Here is a 21963-nt window from a genome sequence, read left to right on the forward strand (position 1 = left end):
TACAGTGCATTAATAAAATAAATATGAGTAGAAAGAAAAGTTAAAAAATAAGGTAGAGTTAAAAAGATCAGATGAATACAAGAAATAAACAATTAAATAAGATAAATAAATGTTAAAGCAATGATTAAAATAACAATGCAGTCCAGGGCGGAAAATAAATTACTCAAAATTAAAAGCTAGATTAAAAAGGTAAGTTTGAAGTTTAAGTTTTAAGCACAGAAAACTTGTCTAGCTGGGTCACCTGAGACTTAAAAGGACTTGAGGTGTGATATTGTAGCTATAAGACATCACCATGCAACACACAGCTTGTCTGGTAAAGTGCTGGGAAGTCCAAAGACTCTCTGTAGATAAAGTAGTTGATCATATAGACCTTAAGTGACGTTATAAATCTAAGAGGATCTTCCCTGGACAAATATATCCTTTGTTTTGCTGCCCTCCTTTAAAAGCTCTCCCATGACTTCCTACATGTTTTTAAAATATATTACACTTCACCACAAACATCCTTTATAAACTAAGTTGACATATTGCCTTGCTTTTGAGCCTTTGCACTGATACCACTGTGTTTGTGCACGGGCTGAAGCGTGTTCATACATCATCTCCTGAACGAGCTGGGTCATTATATTGACATATTGCACAGCAGACATGTACATCCATTAACATGAGCACTATTCACATGTGTGTGCGTCTTTTCTACAGGTGTACATTTCCCTAAATTGGCCCACCAGAGCTGAGCCATTAAGATGACATATAGCAGAACATGTCTTCTTCCAATATCACTATAAAAGCTGCAGTCGTCGTGCCTCCACTAATAACTTACGCCACAGTGACTGTGTTGACTTCTGCTGTGGCTTCAAAGGTTGCTGTATCGACTCTAGACTCTCAGAAGTTTTTGTCAGGATCTGAAAAAGGGAAAAGTTTGGAGGGTCACGATGGTGGGAGCCGCTCCCTCGGGTGAGGAGTCATGACAATGATCCCAAATCGAGGGCTAAACCAAAAAGTTGGCAGTGATATGAGGAGTGGTGGAGTTGTTGCTCTACTTGATGAAATGCTGATGTTTTGACTTCACTGTGAGTTAAAATATGTCATTTAATTTGACTTATAACAGTGAAACAGGAGAATGTGAGGACTTTACCTTGAATGAAAAAGTTAGGTTAATCTAAATTTGTTTGTATCTTTAGTTGGTAGCTGGGTAGTGAGCAGGATTATGTAAATATAGACCTTTCTGGAGTCCCTGAGCTCCCTTGTCCCATAGATTTGCCCTGGCCTGCTGCTCTGAACGCTCCAGATTCCAGCTGCTACAACAACTCCTATCCATCTCACAACTATCGTCTCTCTCTCTCTCTTCATCTCCCTCTATCCCTCTCTCCAACACGGTAGGTCTCAGCAGATGTGTGTCTAACATGAGTCTGGTCCTGCTGGAGGTTTCTGCCTGTTAAAGGAAGTTTGTCCTTGCCGCTGTAACTTGCTAAATGCTGCAATGCACAAGCTCTTAGTTATGCTGCTATAGGCTTAAACTGCTGGGGGAACTGACACACTGGGATCCTGTCTTTACCTCTCTGTACCTATCTCTTACTTTAACTCTTCCTTTCCAATTAAAGTTACTAACCACAGACCTTTCTGGAGTCCTTGAGCTCCCTTGTCCCGTAGGTTTGCTCTGGCCTGCTGCTGTGAACGTGCCAGACTCCAGCTGCTACAACTACTCCTATCCGTCTCACTGCTATCATCTCTCTCTCTCTCTTCATCTCCCTCTATCCCTCTCTCCAACACGGTAGGTCTCAGCAGATGTGTGTCTAACATGAGTCTGGTCCTGCTGGAGGTTTCTGCCTGTTAAAGGAAGTTTGTCCTTGCCACTGTAACTTGCTAAATGCTGCAAAGTGCTCTGCTCATGGTGGATTAAGATGAGATCAGACTGAGTCCTGTCTGTAAGATGGGACTGGATCTGATCCTGTCCTGATGTTGGGTCTTTGTTAATAACAGAATATAGAGTATGGTCTAGACCTGAGCAGGTGTTTGTACATTCACTCTACTTTGATCAGAATAAACAAGATGTTTTGGATCTCAGTCTCCCTCAAAAGTTTTGAACATGAACTGGAAGATTTTTGGATAAAAACCAAGATCCCCAATCCCTCCATCCATCATCTTGACCGCTTATCCCATTAGGGCTCACGGGGGCCTGGATCCTATCCCAGCTGACTTTGGGTGGAAGGCAGGGTACACCCTGGACAGATCGTCCACCTATTACAGGGCAAACATGGAAAGAGAGACAAACATTCACGCACACACTCACAGCTACGGGCAATTTAGAGTGATCAATCAACCTGAAGAGCATGTTTTTTTGGACTTTGGGAGGAAGCCGGAGTACCCGGAGAGAACCCAAGCATGCATGGGGAGAACATGCAAACTCCACACAGAAAGACACCTGCCCAACCGGGGATCTGAACCAGGAACCTTCCTACTGTGAGGCAACAGCGCTACCCACTGCACCACCGTGCAGCCCAGATCCAAACCAATTCCCTTTATTTACATATTACTTCATAATCCCTGATAATTCTAATCCATTTAGATCACGTTTGACCTGCTCGGACAAATACCTGCGCCCAAAGTTTTGCACGAAAAGTCAGAAGGCTGACCCTCGTTGACAAACTTGGGAAGAAGTTACAACTTGAAGTACGTAAGCGTCCTTCTTGTATGTTTCAGCATGTAATAAAACAGGCGGGACAGTTGATGTGGAAGTAGAAAAGTGAAGTAGGTTCTTGGACATGTCTTGAGACCCAGCAGCTGTCTGTTCAGCCGTGATTTAGCGCCTGACATGGGTGAGCCTGGTGGCTCAATAGCACTAAAAGGCTCATCCTGTCTAATGGGGTTCCTCTATGACGCAGACAAGCAGAGGCAAGCCCTCCCCTTCTTTCACTCTGACATATAATCCAGAACATACACACAGATTTACACACACACACACCTACCTACTGTATGGGCGTTCATTATGTTCAACCGTGCACAAACACACACACCCATGCCGCCCTGCACACTAATGAAAAGGCAGGGAATTGAGACAACGCTGCACGACAAACAGTTGTGTAATTGCTTTTGAGAAACGGCTCTTGTCGGAGGCTGTCATCGATTGGTCTCTGCCGAGGACGACTCGTTTACTCAGTGTGTGGGTGGAGGGCCGGGCGGGGGGCAGTGATCATTACTGGACTGACTGTGGTACCACTTTATTAACTCAATATGGTTTGATGCTTCACTGTAGTGGGGAGGGATGCTGTCACGGTAGGCTGAGGAGTTTTTTTGCGGTGAGTAGCTGCTGCGTGAGGAGAGATACGGTGATCACACAAACACAAAAACAAGTTGCAGAAGAAGAAAATAACCAGAAGTTTAAACACACAGCTGACCTTTATGACTCTGGAAATGATATGTTGAGTGCCCTGAGTGAATCAAATCATATCTGCTCCAAACAAGCTGATTACATAAGCTGATTGTGTGTTAGATGGTCTAGACTGACAGTGGGTGTAGTGCTGAAGTTCTCCAAACAGTGTTATGAATGAAGAGCCCAGGAGTGCGTCACCGTGTAGTATACATCCCTCCCCAGCAGATGGCCCCACCTGCAAGTGCTTAGCTGGGAGGGTGGCAGGGTTGCTGGAGGGTGGGGGGGTCTTATCGATTTGGCATTTGAGATATAGCATGCAATGTAACATTTTTTGGACGGTTCCTAAAATATTTATTGCTGGTGATGCTTCTCCTCGGCCACCGGTTTGCTTTGCCTCCTATTTAATTAATGACATCAATGCAAATTGGGGGGGTGGGGGGTTTGGGGGATAGCAAATGGTCCAAATGACTGGTGGATTTTGTGAATGGAGCACTTAGTGACTGAGGAATGACGTCAGCGCAAAAGCCATGTCCCTCATGAGTGAGCCAGGACCGAAAGGAGGCGTCTCATTGGCCGGCCGTGGCATCAGAGCGACGTGATTGGTCGCCGGCGGATAATTAAACACCTACACAGTCAATGCACAAATCCAAGTGGTGGGATATATAGGCTGGAGCGTTGGCGCTGCATGCAACAGAATCAAGAGTTGTCCTGCAAGTTGAGAGAAAGTCAACTTATTGTATTTTGCAAAGAGATACATAGAGATTTATATTTATTTATTTTTTTGCTGGGTGATTATCACTGAAGGTAAGTGCAAAACTTTCAATTTGAGCGTCTTTTAACGGCAGGTTGACTGTACATGTACCTGTGAGCTGTTTGCATGTGGACTCAGAGACTTTGTGTGAGTCTAGGGGGGGGGATGTGATGTGATGTGTGTTGGTAATGGGATTGGAGTGGGACCACTGGGGTCAGCAGCATCACCAACACCCGCTTGGTGAGGATCCAGCGTGCTAATTGAAGGCCAAAGAACGGAGACTTGAGGGGGGGGAAATAGAGAGATAAAGGGCTTAAAATGTGAAGAAACAGAGAGGGGGAGATCAGCAAGTGGAAGAGGGGAAAAGAAAGAAGAGATGGACAGGAGAAAGCAGGTTGGAGTGTGTGTGTATGAAGAGAAAGAGAGAGAGGGAAGAGAGAGAGAGAGAGAGAGTGCTGGCAGCTCATTACACTAATGCACTGGTCCCTTAGGGAGTTGGCAAGCTAGGAGTCCTCCCTCCCTCCTTCCCTCCCACTCCCCTTTTCACCCCTCCTCTTCCAGCACTAGCAAGAGCTACAGGCATTGCACGGTCCAGGACCCCCACCTACACACACACACACATGCACACACACACACTCCCACCTGCAGGCATGTCACACTTGAGGACCTGCAGCGTTTAACATGAGAGAACTACCTGTCCTGTGCTCTTGGCTGGATATTCTGAAGGAACAGTTTGTTTCTGCAGAAGAAGAGAGGGGCAGAAGAGGTGGTGGTGGTGGTTGTGGGGGGGAATTGTCATGCAGCTCTACTCTGAAGGTTAATGTGTAGAAGTGAAAGCTAAGAGGTTCAGGAGGAGATAAGAGCAAAAAAAATCTGAAGCTGAGATCTCTCTCCAAAGTGACAAGAAGCGTTTTTTTCTCTTCCCGGCAGCATGACAGAGCAGACACTAACAGGTGTATCATCTACACTTCTCTCTCTTTTAGATTCATTTTAAATACCTTGAGTATTTATTTCAGGGATGTGTGAGTAGGAGTGAGTGGCAGCTGTTTCTGTGCACATGGGGCTGATGTGGTGGTTGTCTTTCTCGCCGTGCAGGGGACCATGGTTATGTTGAAGATCTCTGCTTTCCTCGTTGCCTACGCCCTGGTCATTTGCCAGATGTACTGCTCACAAGCTGCTCCTGCCAGGTGAGACAACATTTTTACACTTCACACCATCTTTTTCTGACACTAAAAGTAGAAAGGACTCAAATTTAATGCCACTGCCAACAGAGGAAATGTAGATAATGTTTAAAAGCAGAGGAATCAGGTTCTTCTGAAGGGAAATAAGTTAAAAAAGTTGAGTTTGGAGACAGAAATCGAAGGAAAGGGTGTCATACTTTGCGTGCAAGCATACTTTAGATTAGTTTGATTATCTATGATGCTAAATTTGAGGGTTTGCATGATCTTAAAGTATGTCTTTAAGCACAAACTTGCAACGTATGACAAATTCAAGACAGCATATCACCTAAAATGTTATTTCCTGAACTCAGATCAGTAGAATTTGTGCAGATTTGGTGCCTCAAAAGTGGAAGATTTGATACAAAAACACAACTACAAGGGGAAAAAACAACAGAGTAAAAGTTGTAATTCACTCCAGGGGTAGATGAATGAGATCTATATATATTTATATGAAGCCCCCTTTGAAGCCACTCCCCGCTCTGTTCCCATGAAGCTATCGATTTAGTAATAAATCTAAAGCTGCCTGCACATCAGCCCCTCTCTGGGATGGGGCACTTTCAGCAGATTGTTTCCCTGCGTTGGCCAGGGGCCCTCCAACTCAGACGTCATCCCTCCCGGAGCTGGTGACGTCCCAGCCAACCCTCCTGACCCCCCCCCCCCCCCCTTCCTATCCATCCATCCAGCCACTCTACCCCACCCTAACACCCTTACACACACACACACACACACAAATCCTCTTTTTCACTGCAGGTGATAATTCAAGCCAAAGATTCACTAAAGATTTAATGCTGATCTCTTCTCCTCCACCCCAAACCCCTCTGACCCCCTCCACCCTGCACCCTACAGACCGGGTTTAGAGTCCATGTCAGACCGAGTCACGCTCACGGACTATGAGGCGAGGAGGTTACTCAATGCCATCGTCAAGGAGTTTGTGCAGATGACGGCGGAGGAGCTGGAGCAGCAGGCGACTGAAGGAAACAGGTACAGGAATGACAGAAAGATCACTTCAGCAGTTCAACGTTTCCTCCAGACTTGACTAGAAGGGAGAGTTAAAGGGTGCAACTGAACATCTTTAAAAAGCTGAAACAGGCAGGGCTTTTTTGACTTTTTTTGCATCTGATTAGGGACCGTATCTCATTCTGGTTTCACTTTAACTTCCCTGAGGATGCATCTTTTTAGAGCCCCACTTGGGTTCAATCAGGCGTAGAGGTATGTGCTTCTATCAGGATGTAAAAGAGATGAAGAATAAAGTAGATATAACTATTTTTAAAGAGTTTATTCTCTGTCCTGACCCCGCTCCTGCATGGATGAGTTTGATTTTGTTTGATCGGACAACTATTTGCAGCCTGCCTGCGGGGCATGTGAGCAGAGTGCGGCTAACGGAACGAATAAGTGTGCATGATGTCAATTAAGTGGAGTTGCATGACAGTGGGAAGCGACTGGTTTCTGTTTGTTCTGTGGGTGGAAGAGATGTGACGAGAAGGGGCTGACTTGACTTGGGGGTGGGGGGGTTTTGATGCATGAGGGGATGGATGACAGGTTTCTTGATTGGTGGGATGCGGGGGGGAAAAAGCATGAAGCTGAAGCAGGAGGGTGTGTTTCTTTTTTTTTTTTAACGTTTCCAAAGTGGCATGAAAAAAGAGACGCATGTGAGAGAACTGCGTGAACTGAATGAAGTGGAAAAATGGAACTCAAGTGAATTTTCTGCATGTTTTCCGATGCCTATGAGCCTGTTCTCTGCATGTGTTTCTGTGTGTCCCCTCCCTGACAGCATGGACAGGCCCCTAACCAAGCGCTGCTCCAACCTCAGCACCTGTGTGTTGGGCAAACTGTCTCAGGAGCTGCACAAGTTGCAGACATTCCCCCGCACGAACGTGGGAGCAGGGACACCCGGCAAGAAGCGCAGTGCGCCTGAGAGCGACAGCTATGCAAGCTACGGCGAGACGTTTGACAGCATCTAACCCCCCTCCTCCTCCTCCTCATCCTCCCTCTGCCCCTCTCTTACCTCCCCTATGTACTCTTCCTCCTCCTCCTCCTCTTCCCTGTTTGTGCATGTTGATTTGATCTGCCTGACTGACATGAGAAGTTAACTGTAACTGCAACTGCAACCAACTTTTACGTTCTTGTCTCCTTCCCCCTCTTATGTTTGGCAGAGAATGATTTGTTCCCGTCATTTCAGACAATCAGAGTTAGTTTTCATAAATGTGATTGAGGAGCCGGTGCAGACATCCATCTCTGTGTACTGTCTGTGGAGTCATTTGATGGCATTTTAAAACCCCGCTGAAGTTTAAGGGTTTAGAGAGATCACTTAATGGAAGTATTAATAAATGATCCACTAATGCGACACCATGTTTCTTGTTCAATAAACGTATTTTTCTACCAGGAAGCCTTAGCTCATTCTCATTATTGAAGGATATTTTAAAACCCTCAATGGATACTTTACATAGACAGACATAAATAGGACTTTAGAGCAGCTGATATTAATCTCTGAGGCTCTCGTCGAGTTCAAAAGGTAAGAAAATGAAGCTTCAGGAAGTTATTTCAATGAATCATGTGCAGATATTGATGACTTTATGGACTAGATCTTGGCGTTAACCCCTCATTTGCTCTCCTGAAGCAGCGTTACAGCACAGAAGCGAGCTTGCAACACGGCAACCTGCGTCACTCACCGCCTGGCGGACTTCCTCAGCCGATCGGGGGGGATGGGCAACAGCAACTTCGTCCCCACCAACGTCGGCGCCAAGGCCTTCGGTAGGCGGAGGAGAAACGTCCAGATGTGAGCACCCCCCAAAACCTTCAGGGAAACGGTACGTGAAGTTAATCAATTGAAATATTTCAATAAGTGAGAAAATGTTGCAACAGAGAAGAATCTTTGATTGGATAAGTGAGTTAGTTTCTTTTAAACCTCTAAACTTACTCATTTTCTTTCTCTCCGTCTTCCTTCCAGAGGTTGAAACCCGGCAAGAAAACACCTGAGAACAAAAACCAAGAAAAACAAAAATCGAGCAGAAAATAAAAACAGTGAACTGGCCCTTTATCCATCCCTCACATTCTTACTGGAAAAGAAAAGAAAAAAAAAAACACCCACAGGACTTCTCTTCCCCATCTCCATCCTGTTAGTGAAACCTTTTGCTTTCAGCAAATAAGAAAAAAAAAGAGAAAAAAAGCACTTTAGTTTCTGTACATGAACAAATGAACTCCAGAAGAAGAAAACAGAAAAAAAAAAAGAATGGTTCCTCTTTTTTATACATGAGTATCATTGGAAAATAAAATGAAAGCAGCAGTGTTTACCACCTGATTTTCTTCCTCCTTTCACCTCGTTAGAGCACATTTCCTCCATGCGACCACCTCGCTGTTCCTCATTTGAGATCCACCAACCCCCTCCTTTACATTTCCCACAATCCCCTCTGGTCCCCCCCCCCCCCCCCCCCTGTTTTCCTTTGTGCCAGAGGGACGCCATTAAAGATCAGCCTACCCAAGGCCCCCCCACAACGGCTGTTGTCTTGTGCCTTGATGTAGAACAATTTACATGAACATGATTGTACAGTTCTGTTTCGAGACGCTAAAGAAGAGCCGAGCGAGGACGAAGAGAATGACGACAGATTAATATTGTAAACGATATTGTGAAAAACTAATTTCAGCAAGATTAAAATGTATTTTAGATACACTCGGGTTTGGGGTACTTGTGTTGTTCTTCAAAGGTTTTTAAGGTGTAGACAGAGGTTGAACTATTGAGAGTATGAGACGCTTATATTTGAACATTAATGCCTGATATGATGATTCAGAACATCCACTAAGTATTTGTAATTCACTTAGAGACAATCTGACAATACTTCCTACTGATAGATCTTTAAAATTCCCCAAATTCAAACATGACTGTCGCACAGCTCTGCTCACTGCAGGTGTGAACACCTTCATTGGGACTATTCTCAGACTGACACCACAGCAGCATGGACACATGATGATATAAAGACAAACCTGCATGGGTTATTGCTTAATAAAAAGCAGACAAACCTGCAGTCAGGCTTCTTTTCTCTTCTTTAGCTCCATTAGAGGGAAACACACATGCCTTATTTCAATCAGAAGCAGGAGAGTTTTATATCTACATCAGTCATAAAATAGACTTTTGGTGCAAACATTTTAAAGTTTGAGACGGCAATGCATGCAGTTTTTGTTTTGTGAACAACACGCCTCAACATGTCTTAACCCAGCACACAGGCTGGTTCAATTAAGTCTGCAGAAGTTCAGTCAAACACAGAAGAGTTAGGAGGTTTTGTTGTTCTTGAGAACTCCAACAGGTGGCGACATAATTACCCTGACAAAAGTTTCACTGGAGCTCAGAAGAGTCTCACAGTTTGAGCATAAAAACAAAGCAGTGGCTGCAACTAATGCATATTACGGTTTATTTATTTGCACAAATGATAAGCTAGATAGAGACAAAACACATGCTGTGATTACAAAAATGTAAGTATTATGATGTCATTTTAAAGGGATGTTCATACAGCAGTGAGGTGCAAAATGACAGCCAAAAAACACTCCTGCAAGTTCAGTTTAAATGGAAGTTAATGGGGGCACCGTTGGCCTAGCGGTCCAAGCACGTGCCCCATATACAGAGGCTATAGCCTTCTTCACAGAGGTTGCAGGTTTTGATTCTATTCACTGCATGTCTCCCCCAACTCTCTATTTCCCACATTTCCTGTCTCTCTTCAACTGTCCTGTCCATTAAATGCCCAAAAAATAAAATAAAAATAAATGGAAGTTAGTGAAAATGAGAGAAAGTGACACCAACCAAGCTCAAAAATATACAAAATCTCAGAATAAAACCAAATCATGTGAATCAGCTTGAATTATAGACCACTTGTTGTCATTAAAACTTGAAAAAAAAGGTTGCATTTTCTTTAAAAATTGGCACAAAGGACTGGTTGTTCTGTGGGTAAAGTTATATGTACTACTTTTTGGATGTCTAAAAAACAGAGGACAGACAAAAGTATCACAGAAAAGGCTGATATGTGAGAAAAAAAGCATGCATCTGATTATGTTAGGTTTGCACCGAGGAGTAAAACCAAGCGGCATCATCTGGTCTCAAAATCTGAAGCCCATGCAGAAGTGTTATAAACTGCAATTCATTGAGAATCCACTTGAGGCTGGCTGCAGAAAAAATGGAAATCACATACACACCAAGTCAAGAAAGACAATCTTTGCAGCAATAATAAACATGTTTACTGCCTGGTTAAAAAAACGGCTTCAGCCTACGACGCAAATTTCTCTATCGGCACACACTGTATGGGGGTGAACGCGACAGTTCAGAAGACATTAAGATTGCGAATTTTGCCTGAATAAGGACATGACTGACTTGACTGACAGGCGGGAACACATAGCTGTTGGTTAGGAGGCTCAAAGTTTGGTTGGGTTCAGCATTACCAATATTGGCTTCCAAACAGCGCTCAGGAACAGATGGGTGACGTCACGGATGCTACGTCCATTATTTATACAGTCTGAGTAAAACCTAATATTTTGCATCCATCAAGCCAGTTGTGCACACTTGAACGGATAAATATCATGCAAAGACACAATTACAGCCATCAATTACTTTCCCTGTGTGCACTGCCAATATTTTGTTAAGTGTTTTAGGTGCAGAGCTTCCAGAAAAAATCTCAGACAGAGAGCTAAAAAAAAAAGAGCAAGTCAAAGAGAGGATAAATAAAAAGCTGTGTGGCTGCAGTTTGTGGATGACAAATAAGAGATGTAAGTTTGGAAATGGAGGGGATAATGAGCCCATTCAATAAGGGTGAAATTGAAAAACACGATACAGTCGGTGCCGTTCGTTTGCACGGATGGATGCCAAGTGTGCGCCGGAGCAAATGCAGGATATTTGTCACTGAGTGCATCTCACAGCCAAGCACACAAAGAGCTGTCAGGACGCAGAGGGGGAGAAGTCTTGGATAAAAAACACAAGTATTTGATACAGGCATCAGAAACAAACATTTTATCATTCACGGTGAAGATACAAGCAGGTATAAATGATGAGTTTTAAAGCCAAACATGTAATTAATGGGAGGGAAAATAAGTGTACTTATGGTATAGAAGAAAAACAACACAGGATTTATGCTCTTTCCCCCTCTTAAGCTTTTAAACCCTCATCTGTCAGTTGCTTTTACAGTCTTTCCACTCATGCTCTCGCTCCGTCTCACTATCTGTCTGCTGAAGTCGGAGCCACGCTAAACTCCACATGGAAACTTTTCCTGCATGACCGAAGAGGAAAAAAAAAAACCACCCCCTTACTCTAAGTTCTGATAATTGAGGGGGACGGGGAGGTTGAGGGCTGATTCGTGGGTCGGTTCGGTTTAAAGCGTCTTCCTCAGCAGTAATCTAACAATCCCAGCATGCCAATGAGAACAGCAGTCCTAATGGCACACAGCTGCTTTGAGTGGGGCCCTTCCAGTTGGAAATTAGATGGTTCGGTGTACGAGAAAACCGAGACTCAAGCCCCCCCTGTCTCAAGGGAGAAGACGTGCCGCTGTAGTCCGGTTCCCAGAATCCTTCGCCACAAACCAAATTTCAAAACCTGAGGCTTTGGAAGATGCTGCTTTTGTAATGTTTTAAGGAGGAAAAAAAGACAGCGAAATGCGTCACACTCTGAAAGCTACGTGCACCGGTGGGGAAAACAATCCGTGCCGCGAAGAGCAGCCAAGGACTGAGACGCTAACAACATGCCTTTGGTCGTTAAAAAATATGATTTGGAACGTTAGAGCAGCTGTGAGGAGAGGAAAGTGTATATTTATGAATTATTATACTTATTTAAAAAAGTGTTTGTGGTGCAGGTTTGGCCCAAAAAGTAAAACTTGAGAAAAATCAATTATTGCTGATCTTGTTGACAACGAGTGGGAGTTGATTTATTTCAGAGTACAGAGGCTTCCTGGAGTTTGATTTCCTAAATATTTTAATAAAATAATGAATATCATAGCAGTGTACTCTGTGTGCTTCAGACCGTCATTAAGAGGACTTCCATAAGTTTCAAAAGCCACCAGATGTCACTTTGTTTGTCGAGTTGGGACGTCGAATTAAGATGGGCGTGTGCAGTGTCATGCAAGTTCACACAAAATGAACCAGTTCACTTTCATTGTTTTAGCTGCATTTGTATTCTTCTACAGTAGATCCTCTTATACTTCAGTCTCCAGCTCTTAATCACTGACTACATGAATAACTGTATTCTCCTAAAGAATCATAGACAGGTATTAAGTGTAAAAGGCAAGAAAACCTGGTGCAATTATCTGTGCAATAACTTACCTCACTATCTATTCATCAGATAGAAGTGTACATAGGGTGTATATATCTGTAATATTTGCCAGATTTTATTTTCTTCTACTTTTGTTCTATCATTACTATTATTGTTATTATATTTTTAACTATGTAAGTACATTGTTTTATTCCCCTGTCCCGTGTTGTAAGCTGCTGTAACAAAGAATTTCCCCCAATGGGGGATCAAATAAAGTATATCTTATCTTAAACCTGCATCTATGAAAACTTAGTAACACACATCTAATTCTATGACCTGTCAGCTGAATATTTGGCTAAAGAATCCAACTTTAATGCCCCCAAACAGAGGGAAGATCACCTAAGATAGAAGAGCTAAGGGAAAAGAAACACTGAACAAACAAAAACTAAAAGTGCACTATTCCTCATTCTCTAAAAGTTACACCTCTCTAAAATGATACCAGACTGTTGGTGTCTGTCCAGATTCATTCATAAAACTCCTTCAAAAGGGGGCGCTGGTGGCCTAGCGGTCTAAGCGCCCCACATACAGAGGCTACAGTTCGATACCCGACCGGTCGACCATTTCCTGCATGTCTTCCCCTACTCTCTACTCCCCACATTTCCTATCTCTCTTCAGCTGTCCTATAGAATAAAGGCAAAAAGCCCCAAAAATATAACTTAAAAAAAATAAAAAAAAACTCCTTCAAATGTTCACCACAGCTGCTTCACACGTATCGCTAACTACATCTAGACCAAGCGTCAACCTCCGGCCACGAGAATTGAAGCCAATGCAGAAGTGTTAAAAACTGCAGTTCCTTGAGTGTCCACTTGAGGCTGGCTCCACAAGTACCAGAAACCACATACACACCCATTCAAAGAAGACGATCTTTACAGCAGAAATAAACATGTTTACAGCCTGGTACAAAAATCGAGTGTAGTCTGAATAGTTAATTTCTTGATCGGCACACACTGTACAGGGGGTGAATTTTTCATGACATACAAATTTCGAAGATATTAAGATTACTAGCTTTCCATTATGAGAAGCATCGCTGATTTGATTAACAGGCGAGGAACACTGTAGCTGTTGGCAAAGAGGCTCAAAAGCCCGCCTCTTTACCTCACACTAGCTCGACAGAAGTTAGGTTGAGTTCAGCATTTCAAATATGGCCGCCGCCGCCGATTGGCTTCAAAACAGCGCTTCAGAGACAGATCGGTGACATCCAAGCGTGCCGGATACGGCCCTGGTGGTGAGGCTTTCAGCAGTGTGTCTGCCCCCTGGTGGCTGGCAGCAGTATAGGTCAAAAAATCAGTCAAACTTTAAAAAATAAATACACGTCGTACGAATGTTTCTCACATCCGTATGCTGTGGTGATATGTAGTTATTATTTCACTGTTTTGTGTTCAAGGCCTCTTTTTTCTAAAAAGTTTCTTTTTCGTTAGTTATTAGCATAGACTGTATAAAATATGGACGTAATATCCGTGACGTCACCCATCTGTTTCTGAAGAGCTGTTTTGAGACCAATCGGCTGCGGCAGCCATATTGCTTCTGTCGAGCCAGTGTGACGTAAAGAGGCGGGCTTTGAGCCTCCTAGCCAACAGCTGCAGTGTTCCTGCAGGCAGCTGTGCCTCTCATTGGAAGACTAGTAATCTCAATATCTTCTAAATTACCGAATTAGAAAAAAATTCACCCCCCTCACAGTGAGAGGACATCTAGAAATTAGCTATTCAGACTACACTCATCTTTTGTACCAGGCTGTAAACATGTTTATTTCTGCTGCAAAGATCATCTTCTTTGAATGGGTGTGTATGTGGTTTCCAGTACTTCCATAGCCAGCCTCTAGTGGACACTAGATGAACTGCAGTTTTTAACACTTCCGCATTGGACTCATATTTTTAGACCAGAGGTTGCCGCTTGGTTATTAGAGGTTAAAAAACGGGGTTTTACTTCCTGTTTCCTTTGATTCACAGCCGCCGTGGAGTGAAACTTCAAAGGGCACACAGCGTCTTGTGACGCTACGCTGTAGGGCGGAGCTTATTACAGTGGCTTCACAGGCTCTGGCTGCACAATGGCGGCGCCCAGGAGAGGGATTTTTGGGCTTCAGAACTGTACAACGGGAAGAGGTGGAGCAACGCTGTCCATTTTTATTCACAGTCTATGGTGACATCACAGATACTACATCCATTATTTATACAGTCCATGGTTCACGCACAACACTGGCCGTACGATACCCAAGCCCCAAAGCTTGTGTTACTTGAGTGAACCGCACAGCTTCAGTTAAAAGTATCAGAGCTTGTGCCGAAGATTAAATGTCACGTGACTGACAAAGCAGCCGAGAGCGGCTTCGAATTTTCGTACGTGATCTGAGTGATCAGATTCGTGAGCGAAGGAGATTCACCAAAAAATAAAGCTATGCACCTTACAGAAAGTATTAATCCTTGATAAAGAACCAAAAGTAACAGCTGATTTAAATCAATTTAATGAACATCATTCTTGAACACTTGACTTTGCTGCACCACATTGTGGCTATGAGCTGTCATACGAATGTTAAAGGTGACACATCATGCAAAATGGACTTTTTAATGGTTCTCTACCTGAAATATGTGTCCCTGTCTACAAACCCCCCGAGAATGAAAAAAATCCATTCTGCCCCTGTTCTGATTTCTCCACCTTTCTGTAAATGTGTGTGAAACGAGCCGTTTCAGACTTCAGTGTTTTTGTTACGTAACAACAATATCCGGTCTGTCACGGAGTCAGAGCTCGGAGCTTGTTCAGCCCATAGACTGTATAAAATAATACTGAATCCCTCCTCCGTTTTTCATTACCTGCACAAATGTGTGCTAACAAGGAGCTTAGGAGGGAGGCATGCTAGTTGTAGGCTGTCTTAATAAACACAAAGGTCGGTTTTACTCCCCACGTCTGCAGATTTGAAGATCTAGTGGATGATTTTTATTTATCATGGATAAGTGCTAGCGCTAGTTAGCATAGCTACATAGCTACATGTCCTAGCTGTAGCTGTGTACCAAGACACACGTCAACATACTGACAAATAAAACAACAAGAAACACAGAATCTGTGACCAATCCTTCATAAAAGGTCCTGCTGCCTTTCTGGCAGAGGTCGGTTTTACTCCCCACATCTGCAGATTTGAAGATCTAGTGGATGATTTTTATTTATCATGGATAAGTGCTAGCGCTAGTTAGCATAGCCACATAGCTACATGTTGGTAGCTGTGTACCAAGACACACGTCTACATACTGATAAATAAAACAACAAGAAACACTAAATCTGTGACCAATCCTTCAGAAAGGTCCTGCTGCAGGCGCCTCTCCGTCAGGATCAGATTCTGGATCAGATTCAGAGGGTTGAAGTAACGCGATCTCTGAGCAGCTTAGTATATTCAGCCAACATGTAAACATTAGATCAACGTGCTGGAGAGCCGAGGCACATCCACTTCCGGAGGGGGCGTGGTCAGAGGGAAAACAGACTGTTTTGAGGAGGAATGAAGAAGAGGACTTTTCAGGCAGACCAAAATCTGATTTCAAGGTGTTTTTTTGAGCATAAACTTTAAAGACATGTTTTGGGGACCTCTTAGACCAATATATATTGATGAAAAAAGCGTGATATGTCCCCTTTAATCATGACGCTGAAACATGTGAGCGCAAGAAAACACTCATACAACTACCAAACTGCTTTATTAATTATTTGCATCCAAATGCATCCAAAAATGTGCAACATGAGGGATTTATGACACACATGGTTTTTTATATGCAACATACTCACACTTAAGTATTAATATTCAATGCAGCACAGGAAACAGTGAAGCTATATGTGCCTCTTGGACTTCTTTTCTAAAAATATCAGAGAGGTGTTTTGGTGCTTTAGACAGTTCTTAAGAGGGCAGCTGTGAGTTTTACAGCCATCAGAAGTCACTTTGTTTGAGGCTTCAGAGCATCAGATCTTTAAGACTTCGTAATGCTTTGTTCGCCGATCACTCAACTCGAGGAAATAACTTCACTTACCTCATTAACTCTCAAACAGAAACCATGTGTAAGCAGTAACACAGCCTCACCTTTCTCCACTGCAGGTGTAACTCCAACTGCTTTTATAGGGAGCTCAATTAACACCCACATCGCTGCATCCAGTACCATAACCCGGGAGGTTGGCTTCTATATTACCCCTGTAACAAGGACACCCAAACACATTCTCACTTTCACAGGCTCATTCACTCGACTTAATGAATCTTAAACAGGTCAGTAATTCAAAAAAGATTGCTGCAGGATGCTTGAAATGTGCAAAAAGAACCTCTCTTCAGAAGAAGAAACCCCTTCACTTGGTTTGACCAAGCGATGACATCATCAACAACATAAAATCCAGCAAATGCTGAGCCCGCCTTCTCCTAGAAGACATGTCTGAACTTTAAGAAGCTGTTTTAAAGTTTAGTCCTTCAGCGTATTAAAGGTAAGTGATTTTAACTGGAGGTTGTGTGTTAGCTTAACATGTGCTTCGATGTGACTGCAGCATCATGCTAACACAAACTGACACATGACACACCTGACACACCTTGTCACTGATGAAGGTCACCACATGGCAGCTGCTTGGTATTTTTCTGGTGTGTTTCTAGCAGACATAAAAACATAAAGATACTGTCATGCAATACAAAGTCAATGCAGAGCAATAATTTGTCTCCCCTCTGGTGTGGATGGTGCTTAGTTAAATTTTGACTATTAATTTAGCCTGAAATCACAAAGATTAAACATTAAAACTTGATCCTACTTTACTTTTTACCGGTATTCACTGTCTGTCCTTAAACCTTAACATTTAATCAGCAACAGTCTGAAGCTTACTGAAAGTATTGGTTTTAAGACAGCTGCAAAGAAAAGTAAAAAAAAAAAGACTTTTGAACAAACTACCTTTTCAGTAGTGATGGTGAGATGAAGCCTCATGAGGTATCGAACCACTTGAGCCAATTGGTTCGAGAAAGGGTTCATTACTCGAAGCTTCATGTGCACACGAAACCACCTACTGGCCAGGTTTATAATCACATGCAGCTGGATCTAAACCACATAATGTGTGATGCATTGAATTTTTGTTTCTGTTATGGGAATGACTATGAATTACAAAAAAATCTATGACCAAATAATTTCTGTACATAAATGATCATATATGTGTATGATAAAATAGTTTTGAATGTATTCTGTGTGTGTACATTTTCCCAATATGTTAGTATCATATGATATGGCAGGTTGTGTAATTATATTTTTCTGTCACTTTAGGAAAATGGAATTGGCTTAAGCAGACAGAGGACAGTGAAAGTGATTGTGGAACTAGAAGAGGGCGCTGAATATGCTTGTGTTATTAGGAGTTAGGAGTTATTAAATCAAAATGTTACCACACAGGGGAAATCCTCCTCTTTCTTTCTTTTTTAAGTTATATTTTTTGGGCTTTGACTCATTTTATTTATAGAGGAGAGGACAGTGTAGAAACTGGGAGAGAGTGGGGGAAAAATGCGATTAAAAAGCTGCAGGCTGGGCTAGAACCCGGGCCAATTATATCATAGGCGTGAAACTTAACCATTAGGCAAAGACCGCACCAGAGTCGCAACAGGTCCGCACCTAACTCCCCTCTTTCTAGCTGGCTCCGTCTTACCTGTCCTCCTCTCACTCCTAAATCTTCAAACCATCTCTCTCTCTCTCTCTCTCTCTCTCTCTCTCTCTCTCTCTCTCTCTCTCTCTCTCTCTCTCTCAACTCTCCAAACTATATAAACGCTGTCCAAACTCTAGTGTCCAAACTATCAAAACTCTATCCGAAGTCTGAACTGACCGCAACTCTCCATCAAACACCCACATTTTGAACGGCGCCTGAGGGGTTTATATTGCTGTCAAACCTCGCAGCAAAATCTGAACCACTTGCCGAAGCAGTCACGTGGTACAGCCGGGCAGCGAGGCTTCGGACGTCATCATTTTCGGCTCCTCCCCTCAATTAAGCAAGCCTCGATACACGCTTCACGGAAACGCCCCCTCCATTACTCGACACACGCTTCGAAGCCTCGGCACATCTCTTAACAACACTACTTTTCAGTTTGATTTTAAACTAACAGCCTTACTTCTGTGGAGTAAGTGAATCCCATGACCCAATCGAAAGAAAATCTGCTTTTTGAGTCTTGATTTTTGGTGATTTGCGTTGTTTTAATTGTCAACAGTATTTTAAATGAGTTTTATTTATCTCATGGAGATGAACACTGACCTTCAAGTATTGCCAGCTTAAAATCCTGCAACTTTTTCTGATGTTAAATGGAGACTTTTTGAGACTGATGTGATAGCATGTATCGTTCATACTCTTCTCAATGAGCAGTGGATGCTGCTGTGAGACCCTCCTAGCTGCATTCAGAGCAGGAGGCGTTCACCCCTCAACATCCAGACTGCGAATGTATCACGCATGCATGAAGACACAGCTGGCTGATCCCACACACTGTCTCTTTTTGGTCCATTTAGATCGGGCATGTCCAAAGTACGGCCCTGGGGCCAATTGCGGCCCAAGGTCCATTTATTTATGGCCCCAAGCTTCCATCTTAAATTGTGTTATTCATAGCAAAGAAATTAATCACCTTCTGAATCATCTGAACATTTGCAGTTTCTTTCAAGCGCACAAACAAAGTTTTGACAAGTTTTCAAATGAATGTTTTATCATGATGTGAAAATATTCTTAATGAACACTGAAAGTTCAGAAGACACAAAAGAGGACACAAGACAAGATCAAAATTATGAAATTGTACAGAAAAGGCAAAATTTGGTGCATAAAAAATGTTCAGAACTCAGGAAAATAATTATTTTGTTCTTAATATGTTGTCTACTGGTCAGAAAAGTCTTAAAAACAACATGAAAAAGAAGTGTTATGAAATCCAGATCGTGATGCTGCCATAGGAAAATAATGAGACAATATTTTTTCCCACATTGCTCGACCCTAAAGAAAAACATTTTCCTCCAGAAGAAGATAATATTTGCTATTATTTACATGGGTTGTTGAAAACTGAGGACTTCCTAGTTACTGTTTTATTGAGGAAAAAATTAAAATATTTGTTATTAAATTGATATTTCATATGCAACTTTTAGGATTCCAAAGTCTCGGTAGGAGCCTCTGGCCCTGAGGTATTCTGACAACATCAAATGTGGCCCTCCTTTGAAAAAACTTTGGACAACCCTGATTTAAACAGTTGATTAAGTCGCTGTTAGCACACTTGTTGACCCTTTGCTAGTTGTTTCCAGCTAAGCTTAGCCTGCTGGCGTTAGCTTCAAATGTAGCTTAGCGCACTGAATTGAGAGAATTGAAGATTTCCTCACCGAATTTGTGCATGAAAGTGATTTTATTTCCACATGTCACTCCTTCAAATGAGATTATAATCCAAGTAAAATGTTTACCTTGTTAGATAAAGAAAATATATAACATGTTCTAAAGAATTAGGCATTTAACTAGACCTGAGTTGGTCTTGCAAAGAAATTCCCTTTGCACCTTTGCATCAATGAGTAATCTTCTGTTGCATTTGTCAGGAAATGAGGTAAACTTTTTGAGGATATTAGCAGTTTACATTCAGATTTAAGCTAAAGCTAATATTTATTGAAGTTATATGGTGTAGCAGGCCCTTGTGTGCACACTGAAGTGTGTGTGGAGCCGCCCCCATCCCATAATCACATGTTAATTATTCACCCCAGAGTACGTTGTCGGATGAACTGCAGCAACTCAGACCAGCTGAGTCTCGCTCTTAATGGGAACCAGACCACTGCCGTTTGTATTTTCATTTTCCTTCCTCATTTTTAAAGCTCCCAATTTTTTTCCATAAGGGAGTCGTTTCCAAGGCCGATGTGAAACCAGACACCCAGGAGAAATCATGGTGCAGGTCCAGAAACAACACAAGGCCGGCCCGACATCCTCTCACCTTCTCCAAACGCCTTTCCGTCATGTGCGACTGTTCCTGGGAAGGTAAACACCCTTTCAGCGTGTCAGAGACGGGGTTTCATTCTGCTGCCGTAGCAAGTTAGTTCATCTGGCCTTCTGTTCCTGTCCCTCCCTCTCGTACTTCTCCTCCCCTCCCTCTCTTTGCTGCCACATCTGGAACCCAGCTCCCCCATTTATTTATGTGGTCTGTGTTGTTTCTTCTTTTTTTAAAGTCTTATTTAAAAGTCCTTTACCTTGTCTTGTTGGCAGTTTCTCTTCATCTGATGAGGTCTGCAATTACATTTCACCATAACTGGTCACTCTGCAATTACTCTGCTCCACCACAGAATCTTTCTACCCCCAACCCCTCCTCCGAGCAGCCCCAACGCTCATATGGCAGACCAGAAATAGAATAGTTTCATGTCTGTTTGGATGGCGGCCCAGCTGAAACTATGCTCCGCTGCTTGACTGACAGTGGGATGTGGTGCTTTTTTCTTCCCCAGAAAACCTTTAAGGCCAGTCACGTTTAGACTCAGTGCTCCTCCAGCAGGCTTTGGTGCTGGTCGGCCCAGCTGGACTCCTAGACGGGAGATACAGAGAGAGGGACAGGCAGACAGACAGAGAGAGAGAGACGGTTTCCAGTGAAGAAGACAAGAAGCTGTGACTATGAACCCTCCTGGGAACACTTAATCTTCCGTCGCTGGCCAAGAGAATGGGTAAGTTTCCAGTTCAGACTCATTTTAAAGATGCTTTGAGGAACATTGAGTCCTAACTTCAACTTTAATGCAAAGTTCTACAGATAACTTAAACATGACAGACTGTGCAGCATGTGCATCCGGATCTAAATAGAAAACTCAACACAGGAAATCCCTGTTGATTGATTCAGGGGCTGACAGACGTTATGAGAGAGTGTTCTGCAGTAAGCAATGACGTTGTCTCATCCTGCAAGGTGCCTGCAGCGCTTCCAAACTCCTGCATCTTAATGGAGTGCAGTTTAACTGATGTCCAAGCTCTTTACTTGTAAAAGTGTTCTTGACTAAAGTCCAAATGTGCCTTTTTCAGTTACAGAAACCCTTTAATTTTTTTTTTCAAGATGTCTGGCTTTTTTAGATTTAAAAGGGCAGCAGTATCGATCATGTGGACACCCAGATTCTATTAAAACTTACAGTTCAAACAAACCTCTGAAACCTCACAGAGCTTTGGAGTTCTTACCTTAAAGCTCCTGTGAGACACTTTCTGTTTGTGTCATCTGATTTACAACATGGTGCATCTTATCTCTTGGCTGATTCAGTCCTGCATATATAGAAAATCTCATCCTGCATCCTTTTAGCTGTCAGTCACTTTGAATCTGTGTCATGGGAAGTTTCAACCAGATCTGTGTCCGGTCTGTCTCCTATCCATCACGGCACCAGACCTGATAGGTTTCTATTCTAGACAGTGT

General features: G+C 42.9%; 2 protein-coding genes and 1 long non-coding RNA gene across 4 annotated transcripts in view; 2 read left to right on the forward strand and 1 right to left on the reverse strand.

Annotated features, from left to right (window-relative positions):
• Nucleotides 1-141: 141 nt before the first annotated feature.
• LOC117813712 lies at nucleotides 142-17540 on the reverse strand. Its single transcript, XR_004631439.1, has 7 exons — nucleotides 17504-17540; nucleotides 17145-17210; nucleotides 16613-16770; nucleotides 8256-8310; nucleotides 8008-8132; nucleotides 5117-5298; nucleotides 142-899 (listed from the first exon to the last, which is right to left on the reverse strand). It is a non-coding gene; the product is annotated as an uncharacterized LOC117813712 (long non-coding RNA).
• Nucleotides 3195-7724, forward strand: LOC117813711 (calcitonin-1-like). Of its 2 annotated transcripts, none has more exons than XM_034684708.1 (4): nucleotides 3195-3293; nucleotides 5214-5305; nucleotides 6185-6319; nucleotides 7110-7724. In XM_034684708.1, exons 1-4 carry the CDS (start codon nucleotides 3237-3239, stop codon nucleotides 7297-7299), a joined length of 474 nt encoding a protein of 157 aa, XP_034540599.1. In that variant the 5' UTR covers nucleotides 3195-3236; the 3' UTR covers nucleotides 7300-7724. The 2 variants fall into 2 exon arrangements, with proteins under 2 accessions (XP_034540599.1, XP_034540600.1); XM_034684709.1 differs by lacking the exon at nucleotides 3195-3293 and adding an exon at nucleotides 3819-4171.
• The window catches only part of LOC117813710 (protein inscuteable homolog), a 104725-nt gene continuing 99366 nt past the window's right edge, over nucleotides 16605-21963 (forward strand). The window contains exons 1-3 of the mRNA XM_034684707.1: nucleotides 16605-17051; nucleotides 20429-20567; nucleotides 21026-21238. The gene's annotated coding sequence lies outside the window, so the exon portion shown is untranslated. The remainder of the gene's footprint in view (nucleotides 17052-20428; nucleotides 20568-21025; nucleotides 21239-21963) is intronic.

The sequence above is a fragment of the Notolabrus celidotus genome, chromosome 6 (genome assembly GCF_009762535.1).
Source record: "Notolabrus celidotus isolate fNotCel1 chromosome 6, fNotCel1.pri, whole genome shotgun sequence".
In the NCBI taxonomy this organism is placed as follows: Eukaryota; Metazoa; Chordata; class Actinopteri; order Labriformes; family Labridae; genus Notolabrus; species Notolabrus celidotus.